The sequence below is a fragment of the Salvelinus alpinus genome, chromosome 9 (assembly GCF_045679555.1).
Source record: "Salvelinus alpinus chromosome 9, SLU_Salpinus.1, whole genome shotgun sequence".
In the NCBI taxonomy this organism is placed as follows: domain Eukaryota; kingdom Metazoa; phylum Chordata; class Actinopteri; order Salmoniformes; family Salmonidae; genus Salvelinus; species Salvelinus alpinus.
The window spans coordinates 40,119,827-40,145,208 of record NC_092094.1 but is presented as its reverse complement, the minus strand read 5'-3'; the positions used below and the strand labels follow the sequence as shown (position 1 = coordinate 40,145,208).

The following is a 25,382-nucleotide window of genomic DNA, read 5'->3' as shown; positions in this document are numbered from 1 at the left end:
AAAGATGCAATGCGCATACCATGGTGAGCAAACGCTGCGCCTTTTCATTAAACATTGTTTGCCCATTTATTTGTCTCTATCTGCAAATCGTTCTAAAAGGTAGGGTAAGCATACCTATTAACCCTGCCGGGCTGGGGCGGAAGGGTGGCCTAGTGGTTAGAGCGTTGGACTGGTAACCGAAAGGTTTCAAGTTCAAATCCCCGAGCTGACAAGGTACAACTCTGTCGTTCTGCCCCTGACCAGGCAGTACACCCACTGTTCCTAGGCCGTCATTGAAAATTTGTTCTTAACTGACTTGCCTAGTAAAATAAATAAAAATTAAACCCACTTTCCCATTAAGCCCACTTCCATCTTTGGATGCAATTTTTTTTTATAAAATAAAAAAACTTTTCTGCTGTTTAACGTTTCAACTAATTCATTTGGTTGTTACACCCAACTTTTTTATTCTAAGCCAATCAGTTGTTTTATTATTAAGGTATTGACTGTTATGTGTAAGTTCCCACTAATGGCTCATTTCAAAGCTGCAAAATAACTTGTGTTGAGGCTTCCCTCAGATGAACAACATCTTCAGATATTTTAGAATGTGTTGATATATGATAGCGTTTCATGAGAATTCATTGCTATTTCTTGCCAATTGAAATATGGGTTTTTCATGCTAGCAGTCATACATGCATGTCACAGTTACACAGTAGCAACAAATTGGTGAACTACAGCAAGATAATAGATTCCAGGCATTCTCAGCTTACATTTTTTGTCAAAGCATTTTGTCTAATTTTACTGTTAAATCAACCGTGCATTGTTATACATAGATGCCATTGACATTTAGTTGGGCTTAAAGGGTACAAAAAGCACTCCCTCTATACAGAGTGTAAATGACAAAGAAATATTGTTCAATATGATCAATACTAACTTTGCATAATATTGTAGTCTATAGTGTATATTTATAGCCCAGACCATTGGTTTCCAAATATTTTATGAGTAGACTTTGCTCTTCTGTCTTTCACCATAAATCACTGTTTGTTCCAATTAAGCCCAGTATGTTCCAATTAAGCCCAGTATGCTCCTTTTAGGCCCAGTATGCTCCTTTTAGGCCCAGTATGCTCCTATTAAGCCTGGTTTGTATTGAAACACATGGGGATAGTGTGTTGATATCCCTAATATGCAATTAACAAAAAACAGTTTTTTTTCTCAGATTTGTTGGTTAAAACACACAAAAACTACAGGTATGCATATTATGCATCTAGCTATGGTGCCTTTACCAAGATAGAAACCTCTGTACTCTCTCCAAGACTTTTGGAGTGGACAGGCAGTCCTTGATGCAGAGAGAGAAGAATAAGATCAGGGTTGAGGGATAGAAGACCTACAAGAGGTGACAAAAATGCAAACAAATGAGGGACAAGAAGATGACAATTTGAAGACTGCTCATGCACTTTTGGGTGGGGGAATTGTCATATTGTTGTCTTTCATTCATCCAAGTGATTCTGTTTTTTGTTCCACCACCTGTACGTTTTTTAATACACAGTAGTAAGGAAGATTTTAAACTGTCAGCAGATAGGCTTTAGCAAGACAAGTTGAACTAATTAACAAGAATAGCAGTACAGCAAATGTGAATCAGCTTTCGGATAATTTATTGAAAGTTGGGTGTGTTATGGTCTTTGTTGCATGGCTTCTTATCCAGAGGGCCATTGTGGGTTCAGGTTTGTGTTCTAACCAATCAGTAACACACCTGATTCAACTAATTGAAGTTAATGATTAGTTGAATCAGGTGTGTACTGGTTTGCAAGAACAAAAGTCCACATTGATCTCTGTGGACTTTCAGGATGAATAGCGATGATCAGTTTATTCTAATAACTTTAGGGGAGATACGTTTTATAATAGAAGTATTTCCACGTCTCCCTCTGTTGGTTCTCAGTCCAGGAAAGTAGAGTTGGTTTTGTTCTTTCTTTGATAATACCTGTAAATGTGATATTTCCGTTTTTAATACATTCTGGGGTAATCTGTGTAGACTGATGAGAAAAACAACAACAATTTTAATCAATTTTAGAGTAAGGCTGTAACGTAACAAAGTGGGAAAAGGTCAAGGGGTCTGAATACTTTCGAATGCACCATATGTTAGAAATGTGTAAACTTAGATTTTGGTGGACTTAATAGGTACCCTTACCCTATATGCAAAGTGTAGCTCAAGAAAAAGTTAGTGTCTGCTTTCATCATCCATGCTGCTTCAAGTTCAGTAGCCGTACCTCTACGCTCCTAGTTGAGCGTGCGAGATCAGGTGTGCGTGTGGCCACAATTAAATAGAGTATTCATGGGAAGAGAAGCAATAGGCAGGTATCTTTCCAAGGGAATGTACTTCCTAAATATGATTAGGCTATAGTTTACTACGTTGCCTAAAAATAAATATTGCTCACTCATATTTGTCTGTCTGAAAATCATCCCACTCCTAAAAGGTAGGCTATATGCAAAATGTAGCTCAAGAGAAAGTCCAACTCTGATCTCTTCAAACTATGTCTAGCCTACTGGCTGATATAGCCATAGCCGCAGGAAGATGTTTGCCCTCTCTACAGATGACTATATTGGTCTGCTAATACAGGACTAGTAAAGGCCCAGTGCACTACTTTTGTGAGAGAAAAAAGTCTCCACATGTTTTTCTATTAATATACAACCTCCTTCCCTCAGTAAGAGACAAATACTTATGTCATGCAATAAAATGCAAATTAATTACTTAAAAATCATACAATGTGATTTTCTGGATTTTTGTTTTAGATTCCGTCTCTCACAGTTGAAGTGTACCTATGATAAAAAATTACAGACCTCTACATGCTTTGTAAGTAGGAAAACCTGCAAAATCGGCAGTGTATCAAATAATTGTTCTCCCCACTGTATATTTGATTAATTCAGATTTTTCAAAGGGTGCTGCAGCACCCTCAGCACCCCTGCTTCCCATTGCTGTAGATATAGCCCTGTAATGGGCCATGTGAGAATCTCTGGTAATGTAACCAGTGGAGGCTCCTCAGAGGAGGAATTTCATATAAATAGAGGATCATTAAAAAATTTACCCTTTTTTGATAAAACTATAGTAAATATGTCACCAAATAATTGATTAAAATGCACTGTTTTGCAATGATGGTCTACAGTAGCCTCAACAGAAACAAATATCCCAGTCAGTGGTGATTTTAGCAAATTCCCCACCAAAATTGTTGATGCATGCCAGCAAAGCCACAACACAACACAACACTTAACAATACATGAATTGCACTATAACAGTGACAAACGGTGCCCACAAACTGTTAAGGCCTATATAAACCTGTCCCAACAGCAGAGCTTTTCTTTTCAGCACCATGGAGTGAATCCTTACCACTGCTACACCTGGCTATCTGTGAAGCCTTGTCTGGCAGCGAAACAGTTCATTCAGCCTCATTTACTGCCTTTTAAAAGAAACAGCTGATATGGCTGACTTACTTAAACAAATGTGGTTTCTACTGACAATTGAGATGTACAAACTATGGCATAAGGGGACGATGAGCGAATAAGAGGCAATCCATAATTTAGATTAAAACATTAATGAGCGAGCTAGGATGGACGTAGTCAATATAACTATTTGTTCAGCACTTTTGAAACATACAGTGACAGAATTCAGAATATGGGCCACTACAGTATTCTGCCTGTACACAAGTCAAAACCATAGGATAAATAAAGGGGGCATATAATCAGAAAATGAAAGCTCTTACAATATTCAATGATTACATTTCTCTAAAACAGGCTACATGTGCACCACCAAGTCAGAACAGTAGGTTAAGTTATGAGTGGGAAAGGGACCAAATTATTAGTGTGAGGCACACGGGCTACTAACATTACTACACAACTAACATTTAGTCTTACTTTCTTAGCTACAGTATACATATCTCCCTGGCATATTACATAATTTATGCAGCAGCATACAATACATTTTTGGACTCACCTTGTTGTGCTGTGCTCACTTGAGCAGGAAGGTGGTGTGGTGGTCCTTGAGGGCAAATTTGATTAATGATGACTGCTTGCTATCTAAGATTTTGAAAGTATGATGTTAACATGATCAGTCCAATCAGCAGGCTAATGCAATTGAAGGCTTGTATCAAATTGTTGCTTACTGAAACTCCCAAAGCATTTCAATAACCTACCCGCTTCAAATCGAATTTTATTGGTCACATACACGTGATTAGCAGATGTTATTGCGGGTGTAGCAATGCTTGTGCTTCTAGCTCCGACAGTGCAGTAATACCAAACAAATTACACAACATATACCCAATACACATAAATCTAAGTAGGAATTAATTAAGACTATATACTGTGAGCGGACCAAGTAATTGGGCGTCACTCTAAAGCGGAAAGGTGGAACAAACGAGTCAGGAGTAGGTTTTCTTGATTGAACACAGTTCTCTATTGAGGGCATTTGGTCACCACAAACACTCCAACATAATCAATGAAAATCTCCCAAGGAAAAAACATACATCTTCTTCTCCAGATCAAACAGGAACACAATACGATTATCTTTAAACTACAACAAAAGTCACGGGATTGTCACCGTCTTAGTGGTTCTTCATGGATAGCTCCTCTGTCTCGGTGGCCATCTTCCAGAGATAGTATTTTCCCCTTCTCTGCTGGTTCCATACTCTCTCTTATAGGGGAAGGAGAATATCTCATTAGTACCGTCAGCTGTGCTTGATTGCCTCTGGTTACCTTGTCTCCCATGCCTTGTTGGGCTACTATCCGTGAGCCCAGCCTGCCCTCTGGTGGTCCTTCCACATACCTTCCCCCTCAGGACCGAACCGGAGGGTCGGGCGCCAGACGCACCGTCTTGGTCGCGTCGGGATAGCGCGTCTGCATTCCCGTTCCTCGATCCGGCCCTGTGGATGACATGGAAAGAGAACGGTTGTAAAGACAAAACCCATCTGGCTATCAGTAACTAATGCAAACCTCCGACCCAGTAGGTAGTACCAGAGATAATCGAGGGCCCACTTAATGGCTAAGGCCTCTTTCTCTACGGTAGCATATCTCTGTCGCTGAGCTTCCTACTTATGAAGAGAATCGGCTTCTCTGCTTCGCTTTTACCCTGAGCTAGTACGGCCCCGAGCCCCGTATCCGAGGCGTCGACCTGCACAATGAACTCTTGTGAGAAGTCCGGAGCCTGTAGGACGGGATCCGAACACAGGCCATCTTTTAGCAATTGAAAGGCCTCTTACGTCTCGTCTTTCCACTCTACCTGGTTTGGCAAGTTTTTCTTGATGATGTTTGTGAGGGGGTTGGCAATGGTTGCATATCCCGGGATAAAACGGCGATAATATCCCGTTATCCCTAAGAAGGCCCGAACATCCCGCTTGGTCCGGGGTCGAGGCCAGTCCCGAATTGCCCTTGTCTTCTCTGCCTGTGGGCGTATTTTCCCATTCCCCACGGTGTACCCCAGGTATTCCGCTTCGGACAGGCCCAGGCAGCATTTATTTGGATTGGCCGTCAACCCTGTAGCTTCCAAACTCAGGAGCACCACCCGTAATCGCAGGAGGTGACTATCCCAATCCTCGCTGTGGATGACCACATCGTCTATGTACACAGCTGCATACTCTTGATGGGGCGGTAGAATGGCATCCATGAGGCGTTGGAAAGTTGCAGCCGCACCATGCAGTCCGAAGGGCATCCTCACATACTGGTAAAGCCCCTCTGGTGTGGCGAAGGCAGTCTTTGGGCGATCCTCCGGAGCCACCGGCACTTGCCAATATCCCTTCGTCAAATCCAGGGTGGTGATGAACTTGGCCTTTCCTAAGCACTCCAAGAGTTCATCCACGCGGGGCATGGGATACGCATCGAATGTAGAGATGGCATTCACGGCCCTAAAGTTGTTGCAGAGTCTCATACTACCATCGGATTTGGGGACCAGGACTATGGAACTGGACCACTCACTCGTCGATGGCTCGATCACACCCATCCTCAACATCTCCCTTACCTCGTTCTTAGCGATGACTCGGCGAGCCTCAGGAATCCTGTAAGGGCGGATATGCACCTTCTTGCCGGGTTCAGTGTGGATATGGTGGAACAGGACATCTGTTTGTCCTGGGAATGGAGAGAATATTAGACCGAAGTTCATAATCAGCTTGTCTAGCTGTCTTGACTGCTCCGGCAGGAGAGTTTGGCCACGGCACACTTGTGGTAGAGCCTCCTCTTTTCCTTTGCCCTCCAGGGCCATCAAAGCCACCTCCTCCTCTCTTCCATGGTACGTCTTCAACAGGTTTATGTGATAGAGTTGGACCTTCTTCCTCCTGTCAGGTTGCTTGATGAGGTAATTGACCGGTAAGACCCTTTTCATTACCTCGTAGGGCCCCCTCCACTGTGCCAGCAAGCGATGTTCGGCCGTGGGCACGAGCACCATCACTTTCTCTCCCACGGTGAACTCACGGGGGGGGTCACGGACTTATCATAGGCCCGGCCTTGGGTCCTTTGTGCCTTCTCCATATGCTCCTTGACTATGGGCCACACTGCTGACAGGCGGTCTCTCATCAGGGTAATATGTTCTATTGTGGATCGAAAGGGGCATGGTTGGGTCTCCCAGGTCTCCTTGGCTAAGTCGAGGATCCCTCGACAGGATCTGCCATAGAGCAATTCAAACGGAGAGAATCCAGTGGATGCCTGGGGTACTTCTCACAGGGCAAACATTAAGTGTGGGAGAAGCATGTCCCAGTTTTTCCAGTCTCGGGACACCACTCTTCTCAACATGCTTTTAATCGTTTTGTTCAAGCGTTCACACAACCCGTCTGTTTGAGGGTGGAATATGCTTGTACGTATCTGTTGAACCTGATATAAACGACACAAGTCCTTCATCAACCGGGACATGAACGGGGTTCCCTGATCGGTTAAGATCGTCTTGGGGAGGCCCACCCGAGAGAACATCATGAATAATTCCTTGGCAATTCCCTTTGACGTCATGTTACGCAGGGGTATGGCCTCCGGGAACTTGGTAGCGTAATCTATGACCACTAGGATGTACTCGTGTCCTCTGGCGGATTTTGGGAGGGGTCCTACGAGGTCCATAGCTATGCGTTCAAAGGGAGTCTCTATGATGGGGAGAGGAATCAAAGGGTTACGTAGGTGTGGCCGTGGAGCTGTACGTTGACATTGATCACACGTCCTACAATACCTGGCCACATCCCGGGTGACCCGGGGCCAATAGAATCTCTGCATGATTCTGTCAATAGTCTTGTCTCGTGCCAGGTGTCCTCCTAGGACGTGGGAATGGGCTAACTGTAGAACTGTATCCCTGTATGGTCTAGGCACCATTAGTAATTCCTGGTTTTCCCCCCTTCGTCGTACGACCCAGTATAAGAGACCCCACCCCGCCTGATTGCATAGTAAGGAAGAGGGGGCTCACCTGATCCGTCGACGTTCCTCCCGTCGATCACCTTCACCTTCCTCATGGCCTCCCTTAGGTCTGGGTCTCTATGCTGCGAGGTGCCGAACTGTCCCTTTAATTTCTGGGGCAGGTCGACCTCGGTAGAGGGATGTGGAGGTTGTTCCCCATCCCCATCAGGGGTGACCGAGGAGAATCCCTTCCAGGTTCCCTCCTCGGATGGAGCTTCAAATATATCCCTTAGCGCCTGGTTGCTCCTTCCTTCCTGCGTTGTGTATAACCCTTCGCAGGTGTCTTCATCGGTGGTTTCCTGGAATATCTGTCGTAAACGTTGGGTCGCTATTTCTTCCTCTGCTGCAGAGGACGAGGACGTGGCTACGTCTCCTTGTAGGACTACTACCTCGGGCTTGGATTTTCTCTTCTTTCCTGTTCCCCTTCTTCCCGTGCATAACGTCATCTGCCGAAGCTCCTTATATAGGGGACAGTCTCTCCCGATCAATAATGGCACCTTCAGCTGGGGCACTTTCCCTGCCCTGATTGTACACCTTCCTTTTGGAGTGAGAATAGGCAGATTCACAGTGGGGTAATAGTGGGTGTCTCCATGGATACAGGATACGGCTACTTTGTCTTTTAGCAGTGTTGCGGAGGTCACCATCCGCTCCTCTACTAACGTAACCATACTTCCCGAGTCGAGAATGGCTACCACATCTTGTCCTTCGACTCGAACCGGAATCTCTGGGGCTGGGGCTATTTCTGCTAACCAACAGTGTTGATCCTGCCCCCTCAAACCGGGATGTGTGGGGGTGGGCAGTGATGACTCCGTCACCATGGGCTCGTCCTTGCTAGGACATTGTGGAGCATAATGGTCGGGAGACTGACATTTATAACACCGACCCTGCTGTGTGGGGGCTGACTTCTCCCACCTCCGGAGGGGGTTTGGACGTTTCGGTGGTGGAGTCGTGGTACGGGATTGGAAGAATCCTTCCGTTACTCCTTGTCACTTTTTAACAACTCCCCTGTAGACCGATATGTTTCCACCGCCTGGGCTATGTCGTCGGCTGACAACGGGTTGGCTTGCCCCACAACCCTTTTTAAGTCACTGGGTAATTCCCTCAATATCTTGTCCACTACAATATCTTGTCCCTCTCTATCACATATCCTACTCCCTTTCCAGGTTCTAGCCACTGTTTCGTCAGTCGTCTTAATGCGAAGATCTGGGCACGGACGGGTTGGTCAGCTGTATAGGTCCATTGATGGAACTTTACAGCCCTATCTCTGGCAGTCAGCTGGTACCGGGACAGGATCTCGGTTTTTAGTCGCCCATAGTCCGCAGCTTCGCGGGAATCCAGGTCAAAATAGGCTTCCTGAGCCACCCCGGTCAAAAGAGGGGCTAATGCGCTCGCCCATTCTGTGGGCAGCCACTCTTCCAAGGTGGCCGTCCTTTCGATGGTCATGAGGAAGGCCTCAATATCATCCTCCTTGGAGAGACGAGGTAAGATGGCGTGAGCAGCCGCTCTTGGCTTAACTCTAGGTTCTTCTCGCCGGCTCAGCTGTTGTTGCAGGAGTTCTATGGTTGTCTGCTGTGCCGTGATCAATTGTTGTAGTAGGGCGTTATCCATCGTTCTTGAATGGTTCCTCCGGGTCTACTGGAAGAATCTTGATTTACTCACTTATCCTTGTGTCACTCGTCCACCTAATGTCCACATTCTCCACCAATGTGAGCGGACCAAGTAATTGGGCATCACTCTAAAGCGGAAAGGTGGAACAACATCATCGTCTTAGTGGTTCTTCATGGATAGCTCCTCTGTCTTGGTGGCCATCTTCCAGAGATAGTATTTTCCCCTACTCTCTCTTATAGGGGAAGGAGAATATCTCATTAGTACCGTCAGCTGTGCTTGATTGCCTCTGGTTACCTTGTCTCCCATGCCTTGTTGGGCTACTATCCGTGAGCCCAGCCTGCCCTCTGGTGGTCCTTCCACAATACATATGAACGATAGACGTCAAAGCGGAATGGACTAAGATGCAGTAGAATAGAATAGAAAAACAGTATATACATATGAGATGAGTAATGCAAGATATGTAAACATTATTCCCATAGATTGGAAAGCTGCCACGGTCATCCCCCTCTTCAAAGAGGTAGACACTCTAGACCCAAACTGCTACAGACCTATATCTATCCTACCCTGCCTTTCTAAGTTCTTTGAAAGCCAAGTTAACAAACAGATTACCGACCATTTAGAATCCCACCGTACCTTCTCCGCTATGCAATCTGGTTTCAGAGCTGTTCATGGGTGCACCTCAGCCACGCTCAAGGTCCTAAACGATATCATAACCGCCATCGATAAGAGACATTACTGTGCAGCCGTATTCATCGATCTGGCCAAGGCTTTCGACTCTGTCAATCACCACATTCTTATCGGCAGACTCAAAAGCCTTGGTTTCTCAAATGATTGCCTCGCCTGGTTCACCAACTACTTCTCTGATAGAGTTCAGTGTGTCAAATCGGAGGGCCTGTTGTCCGGACCTCTGGCGGTCTCTATGGGGGTGCCACAGGGTTCAATTCTCGGACCGACTCTTCTCTGTAGACATCAATGATGTCGCTCTTGCTGCTGGTGATTCTCTGATCCACCTCTACGCAGACGACACCATTCTGTATACCTCTGGCCCTTCTTTGGACACTGTGCTAACTAACCTCCAGACAAGCTTCAATGCCATACAACACTCCTTCCGTGGCCTCCAACTGCTCTTAAATGCAAGTAAAACTAAATGCATACTCTTCAACCGATTGCTGCCCGCACATGCCCTGACTTAGAATATGTGGACAACTACAAATACTTAGGTGTCTGGTTAGACTGTAAACTCTCCTTCCAGACTCACATTAAGCATGTCCAATCCTAAATTAAATCTAGAATTGGCTTCCTATTTCGCAACATAGCATCCTTCACTCATGCTGCCAAACATACCCTCGTAAAACTGACCATCCTACCGATCCTCGACTTCGGCGATGTCATTTACAAAATAGCCTCCAACACTCTACTCAATATATTGGATACAGTCTATCACAGTGCCATCCGTTTTGTCACCAAAGCCCCATATACTACCCACCACTGCGACCTGTACGCTCTTGTTGGCTGGCCCTCGCTTCATACTCGTCGCCAAACCCACTGGCTCCAGGTCATCTATAAGTCTCTGCTAGGTAAAGCCCCACCTTATCTCAGCTCACTGGTCACTATAGCAGCACCCACTCGTAGCACACGCTCCAGCAGGTATATATATCACTGGTTACCCCCAAAGCCAATTCTTTCTTTGGCTGCCTTTCCTTCCAATTCTCTGCTGCCAATGACTGGAATGAACTGCAAAAATCGCTGAACCTGGAGACTCATATCTCCCTCACTAGCTTTAAGCACCAGCTGTCAGAGCAGCTCACAGATCACTGCACCTCTACATAGCCCATCTGTAAATAGCCCATCCAACTACCTCATCCCCATACTGTATTTATTTATTTATTTATCTTGCTCCTTTGCACCCCAGTATCTCTACTTGCACATTCATCTTCTGCACATCTACCGTTCCAGTGTTTAATTGCTATATTGTAATTACTTCGACACCATGGCCTATTTATTGCCTTACCTCCCTTATCCTACCTCATTTACACATGCTGTATATAAACTTTTTCTACAATATTATTGACTGTATGTTTGTTTTTTCCATGTGTAACTCTGTGTTGTTGTATGTGTCGAACTGCTTTGCTTTATCTTGGCCAGGTCGCAGTTGCAAATGAGAACTTGTTCTCAACTAGCCTACCTGGTTAAATAAAGGTGAAATAAATAAAAATATTAAAATGACTAGTGCTCCATTCCTTAAAGTGGCCAGTGATTCGTAGTCTATGCCTATAGGCAGCAGCCTCTATTGTGCTAGTGATGTCTTTTTAAAAGTCTGATGGCCTTGAGATAGAAACTGTGTTTCAGTCTCTCGGTCCCATCTTTGATGCACCTGCACTGACCTCGCCTTCTGGATGATAGCAGGGTGAACAGACAGTGGCTTAAATTTAACTAGGCAAGTCAGTTGAGAACAAATTCTTATTTACAATGACGGCCTACTGGGGAACAGTGGGTTAACTGCCTTGTTCAGGGGCAGAACGACCTATTTTTACCTTGTCAGCTCGGGGATTCGATCCAGCAACCTTTCGGTTATTCGCTCAACGCTCTAACCACTAGGCTACCTGCCTTGATGACCTTTTTGGCCTTCCTGTGACATCGGGTGCTGTAGGTGTCCTGGAGGGTGGGTAGTTTGCTCCCGGTAATGTGTTGGGCAGACCGCACCACCCTCTGAGAGCCTTGCGGTTGCGGCCGGTGCAGTTGCCGTACCAGGCGGTGATACAGCCCGACAGGAAGCTTTCCATTATGCATCTGTAAAAATTTGTGCGTGTTTTAGGTGGCAAGCCTAATTTCTTTAGCCTCCTGAGTTGAAGAGGCTCTGTTGCGCTTTCTTCACCACACTGTCTGTGTGGGTGGTCCATTTCAGTTTGTCAGTGATGTGTACGCCAAGGAGCTTGAAGCTTTCCGCCTCCACTGCGGTCCCGTCGATGTAGATAGGGGGGTGCACCCTCTGCTGTTTCCTGAAGTCCAAGATCATCTCCTTTGTTTTGTTGATGTTGAGTGAGAGGTTGTTTTCCAGGCACCACACTCCCAGAGCCCTCATCTCCTCCCTGTAGGCTGTCTCGTCATCATTGGTAATCAAGCCTACTACTGTTGTGTCGTCTGCAAACTTGATGATTGAGTTGGAGGCATGCTTGGCCACGCAGTCATGGGTGAACACGGAGTACAGGAGGGGGCTGAGCACACACCCTTGTGGGGCCCCAGTGTTGAGGATCAATGGAGTGGAGGTGATGTTTCCTACCTTCACCACCTGGGCGCGGCCCGTCAGGAAGTTCAGGACACAGTTGCACAGGGCGGGTTTCAGACCCAGGGCCTCGAGCTTAATGATGAGCTTGGAGGGTACTATGGTGTTGAAAGCTGAGCTTTAGTCAATCAATAGCATTCTTACGTAGGTATTCCTCTTGTCAAGATAAGATAGGGCAGAGTGATGGCGATTGCATCGTATGTGGATCTATTGGGGCGGTATGCAAATTGAAGTGGGTCTAGAGTGTCAGGTAAGGTTGAGGTGATATGATCCTTGACTAGTCTCTCAATGCACTTCATGAGGTGAGTGCTATGGGGCAATAGTCATTAAGTGCAGTTACCTTTGCTTTCTTGGGTACAGGAACAATGGTGGCCAGTGTGTGGGGACAGCATACTGGGATAGGGAGAGATTGGATATGCCCGTAAACATGCTTGTGGTCAACTAAACAACAATTTCATCACCTGTAAGGGGTACGAATTGGCGGCAGAGAAGTCAGACGCAGGAGAGAAATAACTGTGTTTCCAACGATGCAGTTTATTAACAAAACACACCGGAAAACAGAATAATAAAATAAATGGGTACATAACCCAACGCACACCAGGACAGACGTGCACAAGCACTTACAATCACCGACAAGGACATGAGGGGGAACAGAGGGTTAAATACACATGTAATTGATGGGATTGGAACCAGGTGTGATGGAAGACAAGACAAACCCAAAGGAAAATGAAAAGAGGATCAGCAATGACTTCGAACGCCGCCCGAACAAGGAGAGGGACCAACTTCGGCGGAAGTCATTACAGGCGGAGGAACCTCCCGCACCTCAAACTCCTGGAGCGGGCCAGCCACCACCAGCCTGAGGAGAGACACATGGAACGAGGGGTTAATACGGTTATCGGGTGGAAGCTGTAACCTATAACAAACCTTGTTCACTCTCCTCAGGACTTTAAATGGCCCCACAAACCGCGGACCCAGCTTCCGGCAGGGCAGGCGGAGAGGCAGGTTTCGGGTCGAGCGCCAGACCCAGACCCGGTCTCACTGCAGTGGCAATCTGCATTCCTCTTTTGGCATTCCTCTTTTGGCGCGTCACGGCCTGCTGAAGGTGGACACGGACGGCTTCCCATGTCTCCTCCGTGCACCTGAACCAGTCGTCCATCGCAGGAACCTCGGTCTGTCCCTGATGCCAATGCGCCAGAACCGGCTGGTACCCAGGTACGCACTGGAAGGGAGAGAGGTTAGTGGCGGAGCGAGTTCTGTGCCTTCTCGGCCCAGGGCACGAACGCCGCCCACTCCCCCGGCCGGTCCTGGCAATAGGACCCCAGAAACCTGCTCACATCCTGGTTAACTCTCGCCACCTGCCCATTAGTCTAAGGGTGAAACCCTGAAGTAAGGCTGATCGAGACCCCCAGACGTTCCATGAACGCCTTCCAGACCCTAGACGTTAACTGGGGACCCCGATCAGACACTATATCCTCAGGCACCACGTAGTGCAGGAAGACGTGTGTAAACAAGGCCTCCGCAGTCTGTAGGGCCGTTGGGATACCGGGCAGAGGGAGGAGACGACAAGACTTAGAGAAACGATCCACAACGACCAGGATCGCGGTGTTACCCTGTGAGAGTGGAAGATCAGTCATAAAATCCACCGACAGGTGCGACCAAGGCTGCTGCGGAACGGGTAATGGGTGTAGCTTACCTCTGGGCAGGTGCCTAGGAGCCTTACACTGGGCGCACACCGAGCAGGAGGAAACATAAACCCTCACGTTCTTAGCCAAGGTAGGCCACCAGTACCTCCCGCTCAAACAGCGCACTGTCCGACCGATCCCAGGATGACCAGAGGAGGGTGACGTGTGGGCCAAATCGATCAACCGGTCACGAACAGCAGACGGGATGTACAGACGCCCAGCGGGACACTGGATGGAAGCGGGCTCTGCACGTAACGCCTGCTCAATGTCCGTGTCCAGATCCCACACCGCTCCTCTGTGTCATACAGCCGGGACAATGCATCTGCCTCCATGTTCTGGGAGCCTGGTCTGTAAGAAAGGGTAAACACAAAACGGGTGAAAAACATGGCCCACCTTCCTGACGAGGGTTCAGTCTCCTCGCTGCCCGGATGTACTCTAGATTGCGGTGGTCAGTCCATATGAGAAAAGGGTGTTTAGCCCCCTCAAGCCAATGTCTCCACACCTTCAAGGCCTTGACGACAGCCAACAGCTCCCGGTCCCCCACTTCATAGTTTCGCTCCGCCGGGCTGAGCTTCTTCGAGAAGAAGGCACAGGGGCGGAGCTTCGGTGGCGTACCCGAGCGCTGAGAGAGCACAGCTCCTATCCCAGCCTCGGACGCGTCCACCTCCACTATGAACGCCAAAGAAAGATCCGGATGGGCCAGCACGGGAGCCGAGGAAAACAGAGCCCTCAGTTGACCAAAATCCCTGTCCGCCTCAGCTGACCACTGCAAGCGTACCGGGCCCCCCTTCAGCAGTGAGGTAATGGGAGCCGCTCTCTGACCAAAACCCCGGATAAACCTCCGGTAGTAGTTGGGAAACCCTAAGAACCGCTGCACCTTATTTACCGTGGTGGGAGTCGGCCAATTACGCACGGGCTGCAATGCGGTCACTCTCCATCTCCACCCCTGAGTAAATGCGATACCCTAGGAAGGAGACAGACTGTTGTAAGAACAGGCATTTCTCAGCCTTGACGTACAGGTCATGCTCCAACAGGCGACCAAGCACCCTGCGCACCAGGGACACATGCTCGGCGCGTGTAGCGGAGTATATCAAAATGTCATCAATATACACCACTACAACCTGCCCGTGCAGGTCCCTGAAAATCTCATCTACAAAGACTTGGAAGACTGATGGCGCATTCATCAACCCGTACTGCATGACGAGGTACTCATAGTGCCCAGAGGTGGTACTGAAAGCCGTCTTTTTCCTCTTGCTCAGTTGTGCACCGGGGCCTCCCACCACTCTTTTTATTCTGGTTAGAGACAGTTTGCGCTGTTCTTTTTAGGGAGTAGTACACAGCGTTGTACGAGATCTTCAGTTTCTTGGCAATTTCTCGCATGGAATAGCCTTCATTTCTCAGAACAAAAATAGACTGACGAGTTTCGGAATAAAGTTTTTTTGTTTCTGGCCATTTTGAGCCTGTAATCGAACCCACAAATGCTGATGCTCCAGATACTCAAGTAGTCTAAAGAAGGCCAGTTTTATTATTATTATTATTATTATATTATTTAACCTGAAAAGGCAGCGCGCGAAATTCTAAAAATATTTTTTCGAAATATTTTACTTTCACACATTAACAAGTCCAATACAGCAAATGAAAGATAAACAACTTGTGAATCCAGCCAACATGTCCGATTTTTTAAAATGTTTTACAGCGAAAACACCACGTATATTTATGTTACCACCAAATACAAAAAAGCACAGACATTTCTTTCACAGCACAGGTAGCTTGCACAAAACCCCCAAGAGAGATATTCTCTTGAGATAGAATTAGTCACTAACCAAGAAACAACTTCATCAGATGACAGTCTTATAACATGTTATACAATAAATCTATGTTTTGTTCGAAAAATGTGCATATTTCAGGTATAAATCATAGTTTTACATTGCAGCTACAATCACAAATAGCACCGAAGCAGCAAGAATAACTACATAGAGCAACGTGAAATACCTAAATACTCATCATAAAACATTTATGAAAAATACATGGTGTACAGCAAATGAAAGATAAACATCTTGTGAATCCAGCCAATATTTCAGATTTTTTAAGTGTTTTACAGCGAAAACACAATATAGCATTATATTAGCGTACCACAATAGCCAACCACACAACCGCATTCATTCACCGCAAAGGTAGCGATCGCAAAAAAACAGCAAAAGATATAGAATTATTCACTAACCTTGACAAACTTCATCAGATGACAGTCCTATAACATCATGTTACACAATACATATATGTTTTGTTCGAAAATGTGCATATTTAGCGGTACAAATCGTGGTTTTACAATGTGAATACGTAGCCAAACTGCACAAAATTATCCGGATATATTTCTGACACTCACCTAATCTAATCAAAGAACTCATCATAAACTTTACTAAAAAATACATGTTGTACAGCAAATGAAAGATACACTAGTTCTTAATGCAATCGCCGTGTTAGAATTCTAAAAATAACTTTAGTACGACATACAGCTTACTTTATAGCGAGACAGCGCCTGCAATGAGGGCGGAAAATAGTACTAAACATTTTCCACAGAAATACGAAATAACATCATAAATGGTTCCTACTTTTGCTGAGCTTCCATCAGAATCTTGTACAAGGAGTCCTTTGTCCAGAATAAATCGTTGTTTGGTTTTAGAATGTCCTCTTCTCCTGTCGAATTAGCAACCAAAGCTAGCCAAGTGGCGCGAAGTTGTCCATCTTCACCAAACGCAGAGAACGGAAAACGCCAAAACTCCCGATAAACGTTCAATAATCTGATAAAACTATATTGAAAAAACATACTTTACGATGATATTATCACATGTATCAAATAAAATCAAAGCCGGAGATATTAGCCGTCTATACCGAAAGCTTTTCAGAAGGCAATCCAGGGTTCCTTCCCGCGCCTTGCTGAACAAAGGAAATTTGGGGTCACGTCATTCCAAGAGCTCTTGTTAGACCTCAGATCAAGCTAGACACCCCATTCCACCTCCCACTGCCTGTTGACATCTAGTGGAAGGCGTATGAAGTGCATGTACAGTGGGGAGAACAAGTATTTGATACACTGCCGATTTTGCAGGTTTTCATACTTACAAAGCATGTAGAGGTCTGTCATTTTTATCATAGGTACACTTCAACTGTGAGAGGCGGAATCTAAAACAAAAATCCAGAAAATCACATTGTATGATTTTTAAGTAATTAATTTGCATTTTATTGCATGACATAAGTATTTGATACATCAGAAAAGCAGAACTTAATATTTGGTACAGAATCCTTTGTTTGCAATTACAGAGATCATACGTTTCCTGTAGTTCTTGACCAGGTTTGCACACACTGCAGCAGGGATTTTGGCCCACTCCTCCATACAGACCTTCTCCAGATCCTTCAGGTTTCGGGGCTGTCGCTGGGCAATACGGACTTTCAGCTCCCTCCAAAGATTTTCTATTGGGTTCAGGTCTGGAGACTGGCTAGGCCACTCCAGGACCTTGAGATACTTCTTACGGAGCCACTCCTTAGTTGCCCTGGCTGTGTGTTTCGGGTCGTTGTCATGCTGGAAGACCCAGCCACGACCCATCATCAATGCTCTTACTGAGGGAAGGAGGTTGTTGGCTAAGATCTCGCAATACATGGCCCCATCCATCTTCCCCTCAATACGGTGCAGTCGTCCTGTCCCCTTTGCAGAAAAGCATCCCCAAAGAATGATGTTTCCACCTCCATGCTTCACGGTTGGGATGGTGTTCTTGGGGTTGTACTCATCCTTCTTCTTCCTCCAAACACGGCGAGTGGAGTTTAGACCAAAAAGCTCTATTTTTGAATCATCAGACCACATGACCTTCTCCCATTCCTCCTCTGGATCATCCAGATGGTCATTGGCAAACTTCAGACGGGCCTGGACATGCGCCTGCTTGAGCAGGGGGACCTTGTGTGCGCTGCAGGATTTTAATCCATGACGGCGTAGTGTGTTACTAATGGTTTTCTTTGAGACTGTGGTCCCAGCTCTCTTCAGGTTATTGACCAGGTCCTGCCGTGTATATCCATAGATTTCAAGCAAATGAATAGGAAGGCCCTGGAACAGAGCCTCGATTTCAGATTTTTCACTTCCTGACAGGAAGTTTGCTGCAAAATGAGTTCTGTTTTACTCACAGATATAATTCAAACGGTTTTAGAAACTTGAGAGTGTTTTCTATCCAATAGTAATAATAATATGCATATTGTACGATCTAGAATAGAGTACGAGGCCGTTTAAATTGGGCACGATTTTTCCCCAAAGTGAAAATAGCGCCCCCTATCCCAATGAAGTTAATCAGGACAACAGGTTTCAGCTGTGCTAACATAATTGCAAAAGGGTTTTCTAATGATCAATTAGACTTTTAAAATTATAATCTTGGATTAGCTAACACAACGTGCCATTGGAACACAGGAGTGATAGTTATTGATAATGGGCCTCTGTACGCCTATGTAGATATTCCATAAAAAAATTGCCGTTTCCAGCTACAATAGTCATTTACAACATTAATAATGTCTACACTGTATTTCTGATCAATTTGATGATATTTTAATGGACAAAATAAATGCTTTTCTTTCAAAAACAAGGACATTTCTAAGTGACCCCAAACTTTTGAATGGTAGTGTATATTCTAAATGGATTTATTGAAATAGACACCCTTCCACATCTGCACACCACTACTACCACTCATCCCCGGCATGCACACGAGAGGTATAAAAAGTGTATGCAGGCAGAATGTGATAAAAGTAGGCCTGTTTTAAGGGGGAGAAAGAAACATTGCCCTTTTTTTACAGGCAAAATACCGTAACTCCTATGTGAAAGCAGTTAAAGAAAACAGTGGATCTGTCATTTCCTCTTCCCTTATTTGGAACACCAGTCTGAAAGCCACCTTTTATAGTTTATCCCTGAATACCTTTCTGTAGACATCATAATTCTCTCACTCACACAACCTTCAATACACACACCACAGTTTACAGCAAGTACCAGTGTTCTACAGTACAGCTCCCTGAATTCAACTGTTATTATGTCATGCACCGTTATAAATATGGAGTTACTGCCCAGACAGGATATTTTTAGTTATAGTGGAATAATGGTTTTACATCAGAAGTATTTTGGTGTGTGCTGCACTCTGTGACCCTAGAGCATGTGAATCAGGTGTAGTAGGTTTGCTTCCACACTAACTGATGTCATTGCACTGTGGCCATCCTGGTTCCACACTCAGGAGGTATATGTTTGATGTGGTAGGTAGGTAGGTATGTTACCTTGGTGCCAGCCTGTGCCACTGTGACTCACATTGGTTTCCATTGGTAGATGCCCCTCCACCCCCCCAAACCTGATTGTTTAAACTGAGTTAACAGTCTGCTTATGGAGAACAGAGCCCGACCGATATGGGAATTTTGGGCTGATTCAGATGTTTTTTTGGGGGGGAAACTTACAGATACCGATATCTGCTGATATACTGTTTTACAGCGGGAAAATTAAGAAGTAATATTTTTCCACACAGGCTTCTCAAATTTGCCATCCAAAAGAGCAATTATCAAAGAAATATGCTTCAAATGTTGATTTCTTACATTGTGACAATATTGACACATTATGAGAATGGCCACAAGTGTTCAGATAAGCATGAGATTCCCTTTTTTCCATCATATCTATTGAATTTGGTTATTGGTGGAAATATCGGCCGAGATCGTTAACAAGCCAATATTGTTTGATAATATCAGCGAACCGATATATTGGTCAGGCTCTAATGGAGAGGCCACACTAATACAAAACTGATAGTTGGTAATAGCCAGGGATTTTCCACAATGTGTGATGGGACTGGCCACTGTTGATGAGTTGCCTGGGAAAGTCTTCAAATTGTGCGTTAATGCTGTAACACTGTCTGTATTTTGAGAGTTCTATATCTTAAATTGATTGAAGGAGGGACTGTACACAAAAAAGTTGGGCAAAAGACTCAAGGTTACAGGCAATACTGGTTCTTTTGATCTCTCAATAGTTGATTCTCTGCTAACCCTGTGTGAAAAAGTTTGTGTGTGTACGCTTAGTTTCATTGTATCAGTAGAACCAAACGGCCAAAAGTTCAGAGATGTCATGTAGACAACATCCCTGTGTAGCCAGGGCCTCAGAATGTGTACACCAAATATGGGCATTCCTGAAAACAATATAGGCTAGTGGAGGAAGAAAACAATGTCCATATTATCACCTCTGGTGCTCTACACTGGCCGGCACACTGAACACACTAGTAGAAGTGTGAAAACATTAGGTGTGTTCAACAGTAGAATCTCTTCAGAGCCTGTTCTTTGAAACAATTCGTCCTGTAATCTTGTGTCACCATGCTCCACAGTGTGATTACAGACTGTTGGCAGATTCTCACCAAGAACAGGAAGGAGACTTAGTAAAAGCATCCTGTTTTGGACTTGCACTGTAACAAACATGTTATCTGGGGAAAGTCCATGCTCATCTTGTATTTTTATTTATTTATTTCACCTTTATTTAACCAGGTAGGCAAGTTGAGAACAAGTTCTCATTTACAATTGCGACCTGGCCAAGATAAAGCAAAGCAGTTCGACACATACAACAACACAGAGTTACACATGGAGTAAAACAAACATACAGTGAATAATACAGTAGAAAAATAAGTCTATATACAATGTGAGCAAATGAGGTGAGATAAGGGAGGTAAAGGCAAAAAAAGGCCATGGTGGCGAAGTAAATACAATATAGCAAATAAAACACTGGCATGGTAGATTTGCAGTGGAAGAATGTACAAAGTAGAAATTAGAAATAATGGGGTGCAAAGGAGCGAAATAAATAAATAAATACAGTAGGGGAAGTGGTAGTTGTTTGGGCTAAATTATAGATGGGCTATGTACAGGTGCAGCTCTGACAGCTGGTGCTTAAAGCTAGTGAGGGAGCTAAGTGTTTGACATACTCTCTGTCCAACCAGAGAGTCAAACGCTGAATACAAAGAACAGCTAACTCCTGTGACTGTCTAGGACCAGGACTGGACACTGATGTGTTGCTAAGGGTCAGTACAGTCTGGACAAAGAACCTGTTAACTTTACACCCTTGTTTTATAGGGTTATTCACTGTCCATTCTATCTAGGCTGCTTGTCTGACCTTTGCATTACTGACCATTTGATTCCTTCGTAAAGGCCAATATCTAGTCCCGCGTAGCATAGCTCCAAACCACGTTGTCAGCTCCTTTGGAAGTCTGAAGAATTTTGTATTAGCCGAAACAGCTAGAATGGTCCAGTCGCTACATTTTGACTGAATGTTAAATGTCAAGGACCCTCCCCCCACTGATTTTACACCGGGTTTCCAACCCATTGGAGCTACTTTCTGCCATTGACTTCACCAGGCTTACCGATTTAGAGATGCCTGGTTCTCGACTAGGCTAGCCAATATCTAGTTAGCTGTCTTTTGGTCGTAGGACTTTTCAAATCTGTAACTGGTCTTCACAACACACCTTTCCCTTGGTTAAGTTTCTCAGGCCGTTCTCAGTCTGGTCATTTGGTTAATTGCTGTAGCTGTGTGTGCAGCTGTTGTGGTGGCAATAACACTGAGTCCATGTGAAAATATCAGTTAGGTAGACCAGACATGACCTTAAACCTGATGACTCAAACCTGGTGTTTGAGAAGAAACAGCTGATGGCTGAAGACCTGTGTCTACCTTGTGCTCCCAGGAACACTGATCACCTACCTACACCACACTCATTATGGCTCTGTGAGATCACTCTCTTATTCAGTTCTGTATACATCCCTCTAATCTCTCTCCCTCCATTTTTTTCTCTCACCTTTTCTCGTCTCTCTTAATCTCCCAGGTCCTGAGTGATGTTCTGCTGGACCTGTACCGGGCATTGAAGTGGGTGGTGCGCTCAGACACTGATGATGTCACAGTGCTCCATGCTCAGCTGGCTCTGGAGGACCTTGACGATGTCATGAGGAGGTTCATCTTCCCTGCTCAGAAGCTGGAGAAGAAGATAGTGGTTTTGCCATGAGATTTTAGGAACATGAGCCCACAGAACAGCACACCAACTAACCAGTGTTACGAGAACTTTTTAGGAGTATCCAGGAGTAGGAACTTCAGACTCGGCACAACATGCCACCTTTTTGTCCAAGTTCCCGCTGAAGGTGAAAGGGCAGGCATTGAATGATAGCTGAACTGTGTGTAAAACATGACTCTCTCAACAAACACTGAATTACCTCTCTTGGTCATTTTCTCATTGTTTGCAGTACATGGGGTTCCCCCAAGCCAGTCTGTGTCATGCTATCAATGTGACCATAGTGAATGAAGGGTATTTTATCACAATGACAGATCTAGGCCTTCTGCAGAGGCACCAAACTTCCCCTCTCTGGAAACCACACCTGTATGTGCCTATGAATCTTATAAACAGAGGTTAGAGGTCAAAATTAGAGGTGATGATGAGCAGCTGATAATGTGTGTGTGCCTCTGAATAAAATCCCATTACAGTGAAATAAAATAAAGGGATATGAGTTTCCTTTTGTATGAACAAGTGCATGTTATTTTGTTTGAGCGTTGTTCTTTAAAGTGACCTCAGGCTGTTGTAGTTTGTGTTCTAGGCAGATGGCCCAGTGGAGATGAAAGTAGCTCAGGAGCAGGGACTCCGAGCCACTAGGGACTAACTATGAATTCACCAGCAAAGCACTTTTAGCTTCCAGCAATGAGCTTACCCTGCTTGCACTGTAGTCCCGTATTCATAACCATAAACAAGGTCAATTCTTGTAAGCAGTTGGCTAGTTATGTGATCCTTGCCATTATAAGTGTATTGAATTGAGGACTGTACTGAAAATACTTTCGATCTAAACATGCCATGACGATATGTTTTATATCTTTATTTAGATCAAATTTCATGTATACAGTTATGGTTATGTCATGAGGCACTTAATCAAACAGCGTATCATTCTCTATGGAGAGAGGGATGTTACATTAATTTGCCTAACAGTAGATATAAACTCAGCAAAAATGAAACGTCCTCTCACTGTCAACTGCGTTTATTTTCAGCAAATTTGTGTAAATATTTGTATGAACATAAGATTCAACAACTGAGACATAAACTGAACAAGTTCCACAGACATGTGACTAACAAATGGAATAATCTGTCCCTGAACAGGGGGGGGGGTCAAAATCAAAAGTAACAGTCAGTATCTGGTGTGGCCACCAGCTGCATTAAGTACAGCAGTGCATCTCCTCATGGACTGCACCAGATTTGCCAATTCTTGCTGTGGGATTTTACCCCACTCTTCCACCAAGGCACCTGCAAGTTCCCTGACATTTCTGGGGGAAATGGCCCTAGCCCTCACCCTCCGATCCAGAGGTGCTCAATGGAATTGAGATCCGGGCTCTTCGCTGGCCATGGCAGAACACTGACATTACTGTCTTGCAGGAAATCACGCACAGAACGAGCAGTTTGGCTGGTGGCATTGTCATGCTGGAGGGTCATGTCAGGATGAGCCTGCAGGAAGCATACCACATGAGGGAAGAGGATGGCTTCCCTGTAACGCACAGCGTTGAGATTGCCTGCAATGACAACAAGCTCAGTCCAATGATGCTGTGACACACCTCCCCAGACGGACCCTCCACCTCCAAATCGATCCCGCACCAGAGAACAGGCCTCGGTGTAACGCTCATTCTTTCGATGATAAACGCGAATCCGACCATTACCCCTGGTGAGACAAAACCACGACTCGTCAGTGAAGAGCACTTTTTGTTAGTCATGTCTGGTCCAGTGACGGTGGGTTTGTGCCCATAGGCGACGTTGTTACCTTTGATGTCTGGTGAGGACCTGCCTTACAACAGGCCTACAAGCCCTCAGTCCAGCCTCTCTCAGCCTATTGCGGACAGTCTGACCACTGATGGAGGGATTGTGTGTTCCTGGTGTAACTCAGGCAGTTGTTGTTGCCATCCTGTACCTGTCCCGCAGGTGTGATGTTCGGATGTACTAATCCTGTGCAGGTGTTGTAACACGTGGTCTGCCACTGCGAGGACGATCAGCTGTCCGTCCTGTCTCTCTGTAGCGCTGTCTTTGGTGTCTCACAGTACGGACATTGCAATTTATTGCCCTTGCCACATCTGCAGTCCTCATGCTTCCTTGCAGCATGCCTAAGGCACGTTCATGCAGATGAGCAGGGACCCTGGGCATCTTTCTTTTGGTGTTTTTCAGAGTCAGTAGAAAGGCCTCTTTAGTGTCCTAAGTTTTCATAACTGGGCCCTTAATTGCCTACCGTCTGTAAGCTATTCGTGTCTTAACAATTGTTCCACAGGTCTGCATGTTCAGTAATTGTTTATGGTTCATTGAACAAGCATGGGAAACAGTGTTTAAATCCTTTACAATGAAGATCTGTGAAGTTATTTGGATTTTATGAATTATCTTTGAAAGACAGGGTCCTGAAAAAGGGACGTTTCTTTTTTTGCTGAGTTTACCTTTATAAGCAACATGAGGTTCAGGTAAGTCATACTAGTGCAGCCGGACATAGAAATGCAGAAATTATATGTGTGCCAGACTGTCAGGGTTTGTCTCCTCAGCTTGACTGCCAAGGACATTCACACAGTGAGAGGGATGCTCTGATAGTGTGATGCTATGCTCTGATTCACCTCAGCTCACCGCAGGACAGTAACCCTGAAACACAGCCAGCCAGGTGGCATACCATCCCACAGGCCCCATGCCATTGCTATCCATGAAATGGCTCTTACACTAATTACAGTACTGCCACACCCTCTGAGCAGGAGATGGAGTGTGAGGGTGAGAGAGTAAGTGGGACCAGACACAGTTGTATACAGTATGTGTTATAAGATAATTGGTAACTTGGTGTTCAGGGTATGACTTGAGTAGTGCATGTGATTACAGGATGTACTGAGTGTGTGTGTCAGAGCATTCTGCTGTTTCTCTCCCTCAGTCTATCAGCCTGTGTCGGACCTGCAGGCTGTCGGCAGCACCAGCGCAGGAGAGGAGGGGTGGGTAAATAAATAAGCCCATAAAGGATGCTTTGAGCCAGGCAGTGTGGAGGAGAGGAGAGGGGGTCTGCCTGAACAGTCCTGAGTCTTGTTGGAGGCTGGCTACACTGCAGTGAGCTAGGACAGGGAGGGGGAGCTAGTGAGAGGGTAGAGGGGTCTTGAAGGGGAGAGGAGGAAAAGCAGCATCAGTCTGGGCAGCTATGCACCGAGCCGGGACAGTGTGACAGAGGAGAGGGGAGCAGGGATTTGGGCTGTGCTGCAAAGGGATGCAGAGTGGAGCTTCCACTGCAGCAGGGAAGCGAGATCGAAACAGAGAGGGCGACTGAAGGACAGGCAGACAGGAGGCTACAGAGACCCCGTATTAGACCTCCAACCTCTACCACATTGTGGCCCGACCGCTTGCCCATGGGAGAGACCACCG

At 45.5% G+C, this 25,382-nt stretch overlaps 1 protein-coding gene across 1 annotated transcript in view; it reads left to right on the top strand.

Moving 5' to 3' along the window:
* The window catches only part of tango6 (transport and golgi organization 6 homolog (Drosophila)), a 37,042-nt gene extending 14,535 nt beyond the window's left edge, over positions 1-22,507 (top strand). The window contains exon 18 of the mRNA XM_071326099.1: positions 21,810-22,507. Coding sequence (XP_071182200.1) covers positions 21,810-21,986 — 177 coding nt within the window. The 3' untranslated portion in view covers positions 21,987-22,507. The remainder of the gene's footprint in view (positions 1-21,809) is intronic.
* Positions 22,508-25,382: the final 2,875 nt, after the last annotated feature.